The following is a 16,718-nucleotide window of genomic DNA, read 5'->3' as shown; positions in this document are numbered from 1 at the left end:
TTCCCCTAATCATTGCTATAATTATACCATTTATTGGCCAATCAGGGAGGCCGGTTGTTTGGAATGGAGAATAGACTTGTTCATAGGCCGTTTTTAGATGCTTCACTGCTGCCGCTTTTGCCAGTGACCGCTGCCATGTGCCTGTCCACGTGGGTAATGATAGTGATGAAAGCATCACTCCTCTTCAACAAGCCCACCGCTTTGACGCATGTGTCTGTTTTTGATCCGCATCCACACAACATGCTGCAAGCTGCGCATGAAGATGGCCCAAGACTCCATCTGCGTTGGCGTGTGGAGGTTTGTGAGAGGACTGTGTGAATTAGTACCATTTCCTGTGCAGAAATAGAAAGTGTTTTTTTTTTATACTGCAGTCTGGATTCTCAGTGCATGATGTATTTTCATAGTCACACGTCATTGATTCAAATAGTGATGCTGGCATAAATACGATTTTAGAAAAAATTCTTATTTTTATTCAGCAAGCACATGTAAAAGGATGGTTCGCCTAAACCAGGGGTGACCAAACTCGGTCCTGGAGGGCCGATGTCCTGCAAAGTTTAGCTTTAACCCTAATCAGACACACCTGGTCTAGCTAATCAAGCACCTACTAGACTTTCTAGACACATCCCTGCTGGTGTTGAGGCAAGTTGGAGATAAATTCTGCAGGACACCGGCCCTACAGGACCATTTCTATCTATCTATCTATCTATCTATCTATCTATCTATCTATCTGTCTGTCTGTCTGTCTGTCTGTCTGTCTGTCTGTCTGTCTGTCTGTCTGTCTGTCTGTCTGTCTGTCTGTCTGTCTGTCTGTCTGTCTGTCTGTCTGTCTGTCTGTCTGTCTGTCTGCCTGTCTGTCTGTCGATCTATCTATCTATCTATCGATTGACTGACCGACCTACCTGCCTACCTACACACACACATTTAACTATGCTTAAAAAATGTTTATACTCAAATTTGGGGTAATATTGACTAACTCAACAGATGGCTAAAAAACTATATATATTTAGTTATATATATATATATATATATATATATATATATATATATATATATATATATATATTTATTATTATTATTTACTATAACTCAAATTTGGGTTAAAACAACCCAGCATTTTTAGAGTCTACTGTTATTTAGGAACGTCATGTCACTTTTGTTATTTTCAGTTCTGCTAAAAACTTAAGGATCTGTCAGCACTCTTTAAATGTGTGATTGTGACTTCTCTTCACATTTGCCGAAAATAGTATCTACTCATGCCGACTTCTGTCTGAAAAGTCACTCATTTTGTTTGTTTTATTTCCAATGAAATCCCAAAATGAAATGTGACCCAATATGACTCTAATTATTGATACACTTTCACTGACAAACATATACATTATTAATCATCATTTAAACAAGATTTGGACTTGCTACCTCCTGCGCTCAAGGTGAAAGATATTTATGTGCACCCCTGGGACTGAAGGTTTAGTGTTTTTAATCATATCAGCTATCATTAAAAGTGATCCCAGCTTTATTTGAACACTTTTTAAGCATGTATTCAACCCGCCCAGCATCTGCAGAATTGGTCTCTGATGAGTTATCGATTCATGTGCGTTGACTTGGAAATACTCCTCTGCAGGAGAGGAATTATTTGTTTGACTTTAGCTGGAGTGAGTGGGGCGGTCGTGAACTGACTCTAGAGTGGTTTCGTGGTTGAAAACATAACTGTTCAGATACCTGACATGAATGCTGTGGGCGCTCTGAGGTCAGGAAATGATAGTGTGTCAGGGTTTGAGTTTGTCATTTGGGCAGATGTGAAGTGGAAAGAAAGGAAAAAAGATTTTAGCCTGTTGCAGGTTTGTAATGATTTAAAGTGCATGTAGAACGGCTTTTAAGTTTTGTATTTTTGTATGTTTTGTATTCTTGTAGTGGCAAACAAAAAAGTGATTGAGTGTGTCCTTATTTTCATGTTAAATTATTTTTTTGTTGTTGTTGTTTAATGTTGTTCTTGGCGTTTTGACTCATCACCTCTATCTTTTTTCACAGATATCCTGCCGTATTACCTCACATGTGATGTGGGTCAAGCCAACCCCTTCCAACAGGTAGCTATAGTCTCTCTCTCTCTCTCTCTCTCTCTCTCTCTCTCTCTCTCTCTCTCTCTCTCTCTCTCTCTCTCTCTCTCTCTCTCTCTCTCTCTCTCTCTCTCTCTCTCTCTCTCTCTCTCTCTCTCTCTCTCTCTCTCTCTCTCTCTCTCTCTCTCTCTCTCTCTCTCTCTCTCTCTCTCTCTCTCTCTCTCTCTCTCTCTCTCTCTCTCTCTCTCTCTCTCTCTCTCTCTCTCTCTCTCTCTCTTCTCATGCCAGAATACATTCTTGTGCAATGAGTTTAGTCAATTTGTCAACGATAGTAAACCTAATCAAATAAATTTGTATATCTAAGTTTATGATCTTTTTAAAATGTACATGTTTAAATATTACACAAATATTCACCCAAGATCAAGTTCCTTACTGTCCTCAGGATTGCTAGCCGATTAAATAAGCAAACTCTCATTCTGCCCAATCAACACTGCTCAAACCTAATAAGTGTACAACCTACCATTAAAAAAAAAAACAAACAGCGGAGTGTAGTAATAGTGCTACCCTGGTCAGAAGGCTCATATAAACTGTGCTCATGTGGACATGTTTACAGCCTTAAACGTGTCTGATTCAATCTAAATTACGTATTTCACTCAGTCAAACTGAGCCAATGCGAGATATAACTGTATAACTACACAACTTGTATACAGTGGGGGAATAAGTATTGAACATGTCTTGGTTTTTTTCTGGGATTAATATTTCTAAAGGTGCTGTTGACATGGAATTAAAGCAGATTTTGGTAAAAACCCAAACAATACAAACATTAAAATAAAAAATAAATAAATCTAAAAAATTAGTTTTGTTGAATAACACAAGGAGAAAGTACTGAACTACTGAACTGTATTTCATACTTTAAATAAAAGGCTTTTTTGATGATGGCAGCTTAAAGACATCCCTCATGTGGAGAATGAAGTCATGAATCGCTCAGGTGTGATTTTAAATTTGTAATTTCTATTTGATTTGAATCAGGTGATTGGCCAGAGCATTCTACAGCTTGATTTTATTTTTCTGAAACTATTTCAGAGTTTTCTTAGCTGTGTTTTGGAACGTTCTCTTGCTTAAATGTCCACCCTGGTTTTATTTTCATCATCCTGCTAATGTAGATGTTGGACTGAAGCAGCTAATATTAATTCACACTGTTGTTGAATTACTACTAAGTAATTTCAGCTGCTGTCTGGGCTTATACCGCTTATTACCGCTTACTTTTTCCTTGTGTCATTTCATTTTATTATGCATAACTTGATTTGTAAACCTATTATTATTGTTTTCTTTGCATATTGAATTTCTTTGGTTGTTACCAACATCTGGTGAAAAATTTTAAGTCAACAGCACCTTTAGAAATATGCTTTCTGAGAAAAATGGTGACGTGTTCAATACTTATTTCCCCCACAGTATAAATAAAATGATTGACTCACTGTTGCTTGTTAATATCATAACATTAGAATGCACATAACTGTCTTTTTGTGAAGAGAAGCACACAGACGTGATGCATTTAAAATATATTAAATGTATACTACATTTATCTAGACCAGGGGTGGCCAACCCTGTTCCTGGAGAGCCACATTCCTGCAGATTTTAGTTGCAACCCATATCAAACACACCTGCCTGTAATTACCATGTGGTGTTCAGGTACTAATTAATTGGTTCAGGTGTGTTTGATATGGGTAGCAACTGAAATCTGCAGGAAGGTGGCTCTCCAGGAACAGGGTTGACCACCCTGGATCTAGACGGTTAATAAATAATTTTAATTTATATATATAATGTTATATTATGTATGTGTGTATGTGTATGTATGTATATTTAAATTTAGAATTATTAGCCTCCCTATGAATATTTTTATTATTTTTAAAAAAATGTTTAACAGAGCAAGGAAATTTCTCACACTGTGTGATATTTTTTCTTCTTGAAAAAAAAGTCTTATTTGTTTTATTTCGGCTAGAATAAAAGCAGTTTTTAATTTTTTAAAAAACATTTAAACTCTGTTTTTTTGATAGTCTACAGAACAAACCATCATTATACAATAACTTGCCTAATTACCCTAACCTGCCTAGTTAACCTAGTTAAGCCTTTACATGTCACTTTAAGCTGTATAGAAGTGTCTTGAAAAAAATCTAGTAAAATATTTTTCACTGTCATCATGACGAAGATAAAATAAATCAGTAATTAGAAATGAGTTATTAAAACTATTACGTTTAGAAATGTGTTGAAAAAAATCTTCTTTCCTTTAAACAGAAATTGTGGAAAAAATGAACTGGGAGGGGGGGGTGGGGGGGGGGGTAATTCAGGGGGCTAATAATTCTGACTTCAATTTCAATATTCAATATTGTTTTAGAACTTCCGATATATTTGCGTATGGGATTAATGATAAGGAATGATAAACGGCAGAAAATGGTTAAACTACTTGCTCTACAATGTTCATGACTATACAGACAAAGCAGACTAACACAATAAGAAAATATCAGTTTGCAACATCAACTTCCTTTTTTTAACATCTAAAAATCAATAGAAGTGAATGAGACCAGAAGTCTCGAACCAAAAGAATTTTAATGGCTGCGCCCACTGAAGAGTAACGTCAATACCATGCTAGAACAGCAGTGTTTTACAAAATAAGCAAGGCACTTCAACAAACAAACAAAAAAACATTTGTGGAAAACACAGTGATTGTGTTCTATTTGTTGTTCTATTTATTGTTTATAGCTTTAACAAGCCTTTAAGTCTGTGCATTTTTCATGAGGAGCTCTATTTGCACAGGGGACCATTAATGAATTAAGGATGCAGCCTGAGTAGGCAGTTGTCTGTGTGAACAATAGGCACTGAGGCATCTCGCTGGGATTTGGAACGCAGCCAGTCTCTTTCCTCCGTACACTCGATTACAGAGGAAGTGGCGCCCCTGCTTCATTTGTCCCTGTACATTTACATTCTCCTCATGGCGAGCAACTTGATGGAAACGTGCTTTTATTTGGATTCCTGCCTCTCATTTTAGTTGATGGAGTCAGTCTTCAGGTCTATATTTGAATAATGCATTGGCATAATTCAGACAAATCACAGCTCTTAACTGATCATGATTGATGGATTTTGGCCAGTGACGGCTCCATTGTCTCGATGTCGTTTAATTTGAATGAAGGCTAAAGCCCATATGGAGATTGAACGCTGCACTTTTGTCAGCTCATGTCTCTAAATGGAGTTCCTCCACTTCTCAGGCTGCATACAGATCAGCTGAGACGGCAATTCGTTGAAATAGATATTGATTTTAGGCCAAAAATGTCACCTGGGAACATTTCAAGGGAGATATTGACAAGGGTGTTATGCATATACTACAAAAATCAGAGCTGTCTTGTTGTTTAATGTGCGTTAACCTTCGAAGGATTGAGCATTTTTTTAAATGTTTTTGGAAAAAGTCTCTCATGCTTAATAAAACTCCATTGATTTTATAAAAATCAATACTGTAAAAATCGTATTATTACCAAATGTCATCACAAATTAAAGTGGGTTTAATAAAGTTAAAAAATATGATTTGTTCCTATAGTGCCAAAGCTAGATTTCGACGATTCAGCGGTTAACAATTTATTACAGCTGAAGAACTTTGCCCGAACCCGCCGGGACCCGATGGGTTCGGGCTTAATTTCTATCATTTTAGATTGGGTCGGGCTGTGTGATGCATTTCGAATAGTGCAAGAAAATAATCAAATCTTAGTTACAACATTAAAATCCGTCCCTGCAAAGGTGAAACAAATGATGACGGAGAAGTCAAAAAGAGTGAATTTTGACTGCTGTCTGGCCAGCTGCCAGTTCAAAAAGGACAGTCATTCTAGCCACCGTGGTATTTCGGCGATCTCTCATACACTGTGTATTACAACATTAGAGCGCTAAACAGCAATGTACAGTAAGCTGACAGGGAAAATGACAAGGTCACTCGCTACATTGAAACCACTCTCATGGAAAATAAAATGGATGTTCTTGGCTGGTGGAAGATGAACCAATAATCCTACCCAAAACATGCAAAATTAGCTAGATCAGAACTTTGCATCTCGGCCTGTAGCAGCAGCAGTGAAAGGGTGTTCAGTGCTGCTGGACGCACTATTGGTGAGCGCAGGACCGCGGTAAAGGCATTTACAGTGGATTCAATAATGCTCCTTCACAAAAACACATAGCCTAATCTTGGAGTAAAGGATTTCCAAATTGCAACTATATATGAATTAAATCATGAATGCATAATGTAGACAGAGTATATAGGCTAATGTGGGCATTATTCTTTTATTATTCAGCTTCACCGTCGCCTTAAGGGCAGATTGTGAACATAGACTGTAAAATATATGGACGTAGTATCCGTGACGTCACCCATAGGTTTCTGAAGAGCGCAAAAGAAGCCACAAGTAGGCGCGGCCAACCGTCGCCATTTTGGTCACGCGTCATCACACCCACGGCGGGATACCAAACAAGGGCAAAGAGGCGGAGAGTAAGCGGAGCTACAGACACCTGCTAGCATTTAGCTTGGACCTGGTTCAGACACACTTTACTTTGGGAGAAATGCTTAATACTTTATCACCTGTGACTCGTTTGTATTCTGACCACTTGTGCTTGGTTGTACACTATATCAATAAAGTGTTTAGACTTTTAAAAACACTGCTGTAATACATTGAGCCACTAAACATTGTTCTTATGACGTTTTTCAACAGGAGGAAAACGCAAATTACTTACAAACACATCAGATATAGTCTGTGTTAGTTACTGTAAGACTATTGATAAAATCCAGCAGAACACTGTATGACAACACTTCAGATGACTGATCTAGAGCCTACAGCTAATCAATCTGACAGATTCTGGAGTGCATTACAGCTCTAAATATAAATATAAACGATAAATAAAAATAAAACAAATACATGTATAGAGATGGTAGATAAGTATATAACTTTACTCACATGGGAAACGGAGGCCACGTGAATGGTTTGTGAGCACAATTAAGTGCCCTCAGCATGCCATGCCATCTAATAATTGTGGGAAACAAGTCCAAAAGGCAGTTGACTGTGTAAAGCCACATAAAACAACACAGAAATACGATAAATACGCAGAGTTCAGTGGCTAATCTGCAGGATTCAGCTGAGGTGACGTGACGGCGACCAGCGAGACCTAGCTGTCAATCAAGTGACCACGCCCTTAATTATGCAAACTTAATATAACTTAATATAAAGGAAATGGATGAGTTATAAAAAAATTCACCCCCCTCACAGTTGTCATGAAGGGTACAGGGGTGATAGCGTTCCGGCACCACGCCGGATTTCCGGCGTACTGTGGCTGCGGGGGAAAAAAAAATCAGGTTCACGGATATTGATCTGTATTTCTCTAGATTCACAGAATTCACTCACTGCTGAAAGCGGCGGATTGGTTTTTATTAAGTGCCATTTTGTGTGCTCGTGAATCATCTTTTGAGTGTAGACGCCATGTAAATAAAAGATTAATTGTGTAATTTAGAGAGCTTTATAAATTATAACGGATCTTTGTGAGATCTCTATGACCTAAGATTAGTGACGCTTTTTAGTGATAATAAGAGGAGCGTGCTTTGCACTTTCCAGGATATAATCTATTCAGAATTTGTATGAAACTTTCGTTTTCGGCACATATACGCTGATATGTTTTGGGAATGACATCTGCATATTTACGCTGGGTTTATTCTCGAAATAACGGTGAAGCAATAGACGGGACAAAAATATATTTCCTCCTTCTCCTTAAACAACTTAGTGTTTCAGCTATGAAATAGTTCAGTTTTGTATGTAGCCTAATGGCAAAGTGTTTATATTTAGTTTCGTTTTTTATTCAGCTTATTTAGAAAAACGTTTGGAGCATTTTTTATTCGTTAAAAATAAGTTTATTATTATTTTTTTTTAACGAACAGCGCCCAGCGGAAGACCATCATTGTCTGTTTGATCAGTTTGCCTTCTCAGATCATCACGACTTGCCTAAAATAAAAGATAAAACAGTTCAAGTATAAAACAATGGTAGCTTAAACGTTAAAGAATGTGTGCTATTAGGCGCATAGTTTGCTTATAAAAAGCTTGCAGGACATCGAGGCGCCAGAGCAATCACTTGCATTTTTTCAGTGGGAGCAATTTAAAGTTATCCGTCATTTTTGCTCACAAAGTACGAGTAATAGGCTACATCAAAAAAACGTTACAGCGTTTTTATAAAATAAAGAAAACCAAAGTTATGCGCTTTCTGTCGTCTGGTTTTTGAACAGGAGCGCTCAACAAAATGAAGCAAAATGTATATGCCTCACAGACATAGTAAATATATTTATAGAAAGCTTTAAATTTGTTACTTAACGAAATAAAACAAATCGAAAACAAAAAAACTCCTTCATGTAATCCGTAAAGATGAATTTCTCTCTAAAGGCGAGTCCAACAGGAGATTGCCAGTCAGGATCTTTGCGACACTGACTCAGAATAAGTTTATTAATAAATAATTAAGATATGTCCTTGCTCTTTCCTCGACACATTCATTGTTATTTGTTTTTGCCGGTGCTTGGGGCGAGTTTTAGCTTATTGTGTGCGCTTAAACGCGGATTCACAGTAGCAGTTTTAACATGGAGAGACACTACTTTAACATGTACAGATGACACTGTCGTACGTACAGATAACCCTATCGCGCCTAAAGCGAGCAAGCCAAGGCCAGTGGCGTTTCCACTGTCACTTCCGGGGCCTAATCGGGCCAAAGCGGGGCTTTCTTGGGGCCAGCGGCCGGCTTTTTTCGGCCCGCCGAATACCTTGGGCCAAAGAGGGCCAGCCGAGGCGGGCACAGTTTTCCGATCGCACACGAGTACATGCGCCAAACACATAAACAAACAAATAAATAAGAGAAAGAAAACATCTGGAACAAATTATAGGCTGGGGTCTTTTTTGCATATGATCGCCCTTATGTTTCTCTTTTAAATGTAAGGCTGTTGCATAAAATGATAGTTTTAATAAGTCACTTTTCTTTGCTGCATTTCTTTGATGTTTCAATAACTAATCTTTACACCATATTAAAGACACAGCAGACAGTAAAGGATTTCAAGAGGTTTTGTCAAGTTTAATAAGTGTTTTTGCGCGTTTAGATGCCTGTGTATGTGTGTGAGACCGAGGAAAAGAGCGCTCCATTCATAGCTCTGTTGATGCCGCGAGCGGCTTTTTTCTTTTCTTTTTATTGTTTTAATTTATTTTGGAGATAATACACTATATGAATACAACAGAAAGACATTAAACTTTACAATTTTCATGTCCGCTTTTGTAGGCTCAAAACAATAGTGTCATATCTAGATAAAATAGCCTAAGCTATATTTAAATAATTTAAACAATTATCAGATAGGCTTATAATAAAATCACATTAAATAAATAAACCAATATAAAACTAACAAAAGCTATAGCTATAACAATTAGGTACTATATCAAACTGTTTCAAATTTATATTAAACTTTCATTTTTCAAAAGCCTATTTGAAAAAAGGATTTTCTAAATAAATAAATAAACACCGGAAAATGTTTTAAATATTATTTATAAAGTATTTGGATACGATAATATTAATCAAATCATGCAAACAGAGCATTTTCGGGGTGAGTGAACGCAGAAAATATGCGACCTTTTTTCTGTCTTCAGCTGCGCAGCACTTTTTTGACGGGGAAAACTGCAAGTTCAAACTGTGTTCTGTGTCCTTAAACAAGTGTGTATGTTTTTATATAATGTGGTAAAATTAAAAAAGGAAATTTAAAATACATAAAGAGCTTTATTAGTGCATTGCTGCTGAGCGCAACGAAATATAGGCAATATTTTATTACGTGCTGCTCTTATGTGCTGAAACACTGAACACTTTCCTTTACTTAAGATATAATAAGCAACATCTTTAAATAAAGGGAATCACCTATTAAGTGTCGTGTCGTAAAGCCTATAGGGAAAAATAATCATGTTTCAGTTCTCTCCGGAGCATTTGGGATGAATGTTGGACAGCGTCTGTCTAGAGGATGTTATAAAATACATTTTATATCGAGTTATTAACGGAGAATTTTATATATGTGGTGTTATATTATGGATGTGTGCGCTCCCTGCGCTCCGGGTCCCTCCGTTGGTGGCAAGACCACTGGATTTCGATGCCAGTGGGTCGGCGAGTAAATGAATATGATGAATGAAAACACACAGGCATGTGCGTATAGACATGCGTTGCACTGCTGTACAGTAACGTGTCATTTGTTTGTTTTGGTTGTCCTAATTTTAATAGTTTCGTGATGATGTGATGGTGTGCTTTATCTGCATGATTCTCGCTGAAGTGGGCGGTTTGAGTGACGTTCGATTCGGGGGATGTTCTGGGGGCGGGGTTTGCTGACGCGCTGCTAGCTACTAGCCCCACAGTGGAAACGCGACATGATTTCGGCCTCACTGCTCAACCTCCCAGGCGATTGGCCCGGCCTGGCCCGATATAAGCCCTGGCTCGCACTGGCCTGATAGTGGAAATGCGGCTAGTAGTGACACTTCCGGTGGCACGTCCGGTTTTCCACTGTCATGTGTCACTCGCTAGTGGCATGTGTAGTGACCTGTGTCACTCAGAGTGTCGCGCTGCATGTCACTGCAGTGACATCGACACCCGGCGAAGCTTATGACATTAATTAACACGAGCAAAACCATATTTAATCATTACGCGACATTTAACCTAATTTATCGCGTCGCAAGTTAGTTTATTTGCTGAGCTACTCCATGATGTTTTAATTTAAACGCATTTATTTTATGTATTCGTAGTCATACTTCCGTACGTAATATAGTCATTTGACAGTACATGTCAGTCAAATTTATTGTGGCATGCTTATGTATGGGAGGGGTTACACTTATCTGTTGTACTGTATATTATTGCATCCTGGCAGTTCCTTTGTTCCCTACAATATGGACTTCTCTATGTTTTTAATTCATTCATTTATTTTATTATTTAACTTATTTTCATTTTAAGGTATTTTAAATAATATCCTTTAAAAAGTTATAATAAGATGCATGTTGAAAACTCATAACATATATGCATGTAAGATAACAGGTGTCATTTGCCTAATGATTTTTAAATATTAAAGCAAAGAGACTTATAAGATTAATGTGCTTATAACGTGCTTATACTGACACCTACTGGCACATGTCACAAGATCACTGACACTGGCATGTGTCACTGACCTTACTGGCATGTGTCACTGACATTACTGGCATGTAGCTGCAGTGACAGCAACACAGCATAATGATACTTATAAACAAATCATTAGTTTATCATTAATTTATCACCACAACAAATTTGACTGACATGTACTGTCAAATGACTATATTAAGTACGGAAGTATGACTACGAATACATAAAATAAATGCGTTTAAATTAAAACATCAGCAAGGAAAAAAAGTTCAGGCTCAGGAATTTTTTCCACTATCAGCCCTGAGGGTAATACTACCTGTATTAACCAAAATCTTTTTTTGTACCAGGCTGTAAACACCTTTTTTCTGCTGTAAAGTTGGCCATTCTAACAGTGGGCTCAATTGAAATTTGCTCTGTTTTGGAGCCAGGAGCCGCCAGGACTAGCGGAATTTCGGATGAATTGCAGTTTTAGTTACTTCCGTATTGGCTTCCTGAGGGAGAGCGGGAGGTTGCCGCTTGATTGTGAATAGAAGTGGTGAAACAAATCCCTCAGAGCCTTTATCTTAATTTCGTTATTACCAACTACCCGTCATAATTTAGAATGTATTTTAATTTCGTTTGTTAGGAAAGACTTATTTGTGTGTTGGCCAATGTAAAGGCTAAGTGTATTTACCTAGGCTTACTGATTATAGCTCTAGTGCAGGTATATTGGAGTGATATAAACTCAACAAGTCTTTTTTTTAAAATGTCCTGATGTTTAAATAGCACCCAAATCCCTGTGTGTTTTAGGCCCACCACAATATGCGGTTGTAGTACAGTTTTCCCCACTTACCAAATTAACAGGCGCCATGTTTGTATAATAACATGTATACTTGTTCCCAGAATATTTTTTTGCAGAAACTGGGATTAACATGTCTGTTACAACTCTCTGTGGTTTTTAACAGAATCATTCATTTGTGATTTGACAGAATCAATCAAAAGAGTTAGTGATTCTCTTTTTTGTGTTGTTTCTGTATAGTTTAATTATGTATAATGAAAAACAGCAGTGTGTCTATAAAATTAAGAAATAATTCACAGATCTAATTTGATGTTATACTTTAGATTTTTACCTCAGCTATTTAAGACTTAAAGGGCACATATTTTACCCACTTTATTAAGATTTAAGAGAAGTCTTGTGTCTGTTAAGTTTCCCCTCAAAACACCCATCAGATTATTTCAAGAGTTCACACTTAGATACTGTTTGATAACTTGTTAGCAAGTTAGCAGGTTTGGCATGCTGTCCTAGGAGAGTACCCTGAGCTTGGAGATAGTTGAGCCCAGGGCTCTGCCAGGTCCAAAGAGCATGTGAGGGGAGTACGAGATCAGGTGTTCTCGAGAGCTCCCCTCGACAAAATAGGAAAGGAGGAGAAGGGGTGGATGGGGGGTTTCTTCGGGAAAACGAAGATAAGGTATTAGTTCTTAGCTAGGTTACTTATAGTGGGTTTGGATCAATCTGATTGGCTAGCTAATGAGTGTAGATGAGTGGCCAGCTGCAGTCAATCATATCACGTGCTCCTTTCGAAATTAGTTTGTGAAACTTAATTTTTTATAGCTTTCAGACTATTGGATTATCTGCTCTGAACACAATGTTGCTGTTTTTGTTGCCTGTGCCTTTAATGTTAGTTTTCTCTGCCCAGCGTTCCCTCGTGCCTGTCAGAGTGTGCCTCAATCTCTGCCTCGGCTGTGTCAGATAAACAGCACAGTGACAGACATGAAGGAGCAGATCTCACGTAACATTTTTGAGAAATACTACTGTAAGAACTTTCAAACATGCTTTCAAAAGAATTTCATTTTCAGGTCCACAAAACACTATTGTCATATAAATGAACTGCAGAAATGCATTTAAAAATGTTCTATATTTATTTGAAAACAATGTTATGTAAACAACCCTCAGGCAGCTTGATGTTGGTGACATTTGTTACTCATAATTCCTGCTCACAACATTGAGTCTGCACTTGCTTTTGAGCAATTCCATTCAACTTAGTCATGAAAACAAAAAAGTTTTCACCAAAATAGTCAAAGCCCTTTTTTTTTTTTTTTTTTTTTTGTAGGCTTGTATTTTACAGTCCTGCGGAAATACTCAAATATGCTTCTGTCAATGTTTTCAAACTGTTATATTTGATTTTCCAAAGTCACACAAGTGCCAATTTCAAGTATGTTGTATACTGCAAACTAGTGCTGTGTGGTTTGGTGGAAAACTTCTAGTTGCAATTTATTTGTATTTATTTGTTTATCAGATATTGTAAATGCAATTTGATTTGCGAATTAATTTTGCCATCAAGCGTCAGCTCAATATTCTGTAAGCCATGGCAACAATTCTGCGACAGTTCTTAAAAATTGCCTCTTTTTGTTCTGTGTCTGTGAGTTTGAAACCACAATATTCCCATATTAACAACCTGCTGTTTTTCTTTGTCATGAATTCTTTTATTAATGCTTTTGAAGCTGCAGATGCCATTATCCCACTTTCTGTGCTTTTCTGTTTGTTTTCCTAATTTTTTACTTTTTTATTTTATTGTGGATATTCTGCATAGTTCAGATGCGCATTTCTGACTACTAAGACTGTCATACACATTCGAATGTCACGCATTTGCTTTAGGCGGGGGAAATTAGCAAATTTTATATCACAGCCTCTTGCAATTAACTAATTGCAATGTTTCAAATTTCAATTCGTTTTCGATTAATCGCTCAGCCCTACTTCAAACTTAACGCATGTTAGTTTTTTCTTTTAAAATATAAAATATGTTTACAGACTTATATTTGTCTAATCCTTTAACTCTGTGCTTAGTAGTTGTGGATCATTTAAACAGATGTTTCAATATAATATAACAAACTTTGTGAATTCTTGTTAAGTTTTTATTGCAAATGTCACACCTATAAGGCTGGAATTGCTCTGTTGCCTGTTGTCTTCAAGTTGCTTTCTAGCATTTCTGCTTACGAATAACAACATATTCAAAAGTCCTTCTGTAGGCTCTTTGAAAGAAAAATATGTTGTACTTTCACAGCCTCTTTCTCGGTAAATATCAGCACATTTTTCCCGCCTTTGACTGTAGATCTGTTGACAGACAAAGCTGACACTGTGCCCATTTGGCGTCTCAAATATTCATGCTTTCAAGACCCCTGCTCTTGAAATGCTCCGTGGCACACTTTAAAATCTCTTAAATGGCCGAGTGCAAGAGCTTGGACCGACTCTTTCTGCTGGGTGTAAATGCAGTGTTGCATTATTCAATCTGCTCTCACTCGTGCTCCAGCAGTGATAGTGGAGAGACTGTGGGAGTGTATGTGTGTAGTTCTAAACGAACACTGAGGAAATGCTGCTGCACTGGGCTACCTCCAAATGACACTTCGACAACCCTATTTTTATTATATGTATAGCTCTTAAGTTTGTTTTGTGTCTTTCGGAATATAACTTCTAAAGATCTACACCTACTGTACATGCCCCCCCAAAAAGAAAATTAACAGCCAAATGTTTCCTTAGGACATTACTGTAGTGATTTGTATTGGAAAGGGTTCAGCATGGCAGTGTTAAATTATTAACTGCGTCCAATGCTGTTCAAAAGTTTGCTATTAATTCAAAATATTTTCTCTTGAGGAAATGCAAACTTTTATCTAGCAAAGTTGAGTTCAATCTATAAATTCTGACAGTAATTAATTAAAGAGTTTTATTTCCAATGATGGCTGTTTTAACTGTTATTCATCGCTAAGCCCTAAAAAAAAAAAGCCGTTTGTTTTAATGAAGTACAGATGTTTTTAATGTTAAGAATAGCACGTATGCATTAAATCAGCATAATGGAAAGATTTCTGAAGAATCATATAGTGCAAACCACTATGGTAATGGTGCAGAAAATGCGAGTTTGCCGTTGGAGGAATAAACATTTGAATAATTTCTCTCTATAAGGGATGTTAACGTCTTTTAAAATGCATTTCATGTTTAATTTTTAACCACAGTCTTTATTTTATTTTATTTTTATATAATAAAAAATATGTTCTTTTTTTTTTTATTTGCATCCATTTACAAAATAAAAATATTTTAATAATTTAAAAAATATATATTTTTATTTTTTTAGGCAATAAAAGAAGCTAAATTAAAATAATTAACCGGATTAATAAAATGCACTCTTTGTGCCCTTGATGGCTAAATAAATGAATAAATAAATAAATAAAAATAAATAAATAAAAATAAATAAAATGATATACATATAATAAAATGAATAAATAAATAAATAAATAAATAGATAAAATAAATAAATAAACTAAATGAAATAAAATAAGTATGAATAAATAAATAAATAAATAAATAAATAAACTACATCCAATTTTTAATTGATGCGAGTTGTAAATGTAAAAAGATACACAGTTTGATAATGGTTTATGTCTTGTTTTGTAGAAGCTATCAGGAAGTCACAAAGCACTGGTGGAAATGCAGGACGACGTGTCTGAACTACTGCGTTCTGCAGTCAGAGAATACCCCAAAACAAAGGTGAGTGCTTGTTTACAGGTCTCTACGTGTTTGTCTATGTGATTCATAGAATGCATGCAGTGTGTACTGCCCGTTTCCCACAATTCACGAAGCACAAATGTCCAAAAAGCTTGCTGATCCTTTTGTACTGTCAGTTTAGTGTGTATGTGTGTTCTCCCCTTGGGCCTCTGTCATTGTGCAGCATCTGTGTGTGTTTTGGACAAAGTGAAGGCTGACGTTCTCCACATGAGAGAAAACGCTGAATCAATGGAAATATTTCACCCTTAGAACCAGCCAAAATCTGATTGCCTTTGCAGCTTTTTAAAGAAAACAGGCCTCTTTCTTTGACATCCTTTAGTGTGATTGTTTGTGTTTGTGTTTAGTATTACTGTTGTGTGTTAAACTTTAAAAAAACACCATAAACCCTTGCAAGAGTGAAATATGGAATGGAAATATTAGCTATGTTTCCTTGGGCATAAAAACATATTAAACATAAAACATATACAACTGAGTAGGATAAACTCCTTTTTTATAAATAAAACTATGATGGAAACACTTTTAAAGAACAAATTCCAGTATGCGCATAAAAACAAGTCATGTGATTTTGTCTTAAGAGATAATGTGATGATAAAAATATATGTGAATGGACAAACCAAGCGGCTGACCACATTGTTTTGGTCATTCTAAAACACCTTAGTCATAGCAGTATTAGTGTTATTATATTATTAGTAACCTCCAGAATTGTTAAGAGCGTCAGTGCTTGGCGCCTCATTCCTTCAAATGCCACCACGTGTTCAATGCGTGTCGGCATTCGTCTTCTGAAGTGTGAGTAATGTATTAAATAAAGAAAAGATTCATGCAGCTTCTCTGTTTTTACTTTTGATATTTGGTGCCAGTTAATCAGAAAGTGACGATTTTGATGGAAACGCTGGTTTAATCGTACCTCTTTTATACAATGTTACAGTTTTGCGCATTCAATTAATTTGCAT

The 16,718-nt window shown here is 36.6% G+C and overlaps 1 protein-coding gene across 1 annotated transcript in view; it reads left to right on the top strand.

Annotated features, from left to right (window-relative positions):
- The window catches only part of ttyh3a (tweety family member 3a), a 125,718-nt gene that overhangs the window by 80,642 nt on the left and 28,358 nt on the right, over positions 1-16,718 (top strand). Inside the window, exons 8-9 of the mRNA XM_087245015.1 lie at positions 2,026-2,081; positions 15,658-15,750. Of these exons, the coding sequence (XP_087101141.1) occupies positions 2,026-2,081; positions 15,658-15,750 (149 nt within the window). The remainder of the gene's footprint in view (positions 1-2,025; positions 2,082-15,657; positions 15,751-16,718) is intronic.

This window comes from Danio rerio, chromosome 3 (assembly GCF_052040795.2).
Source record: "Danio rerio strain M-AB ecotype USA chromosome 3, GRCz13ab, whole genome shotgun sequence".
Classification (NCBI taxonomy): Eukaryota; Metazoa; Chordata; class Actinopteri; order Cypriniformes; family Danionidae; genus Danio; species Danio rerio.
The sequence above is the reverse complement of the archived record's forward strand: the minus strand, read 5'-3'. Positions and strand labels throughout refer to the sequence as shown.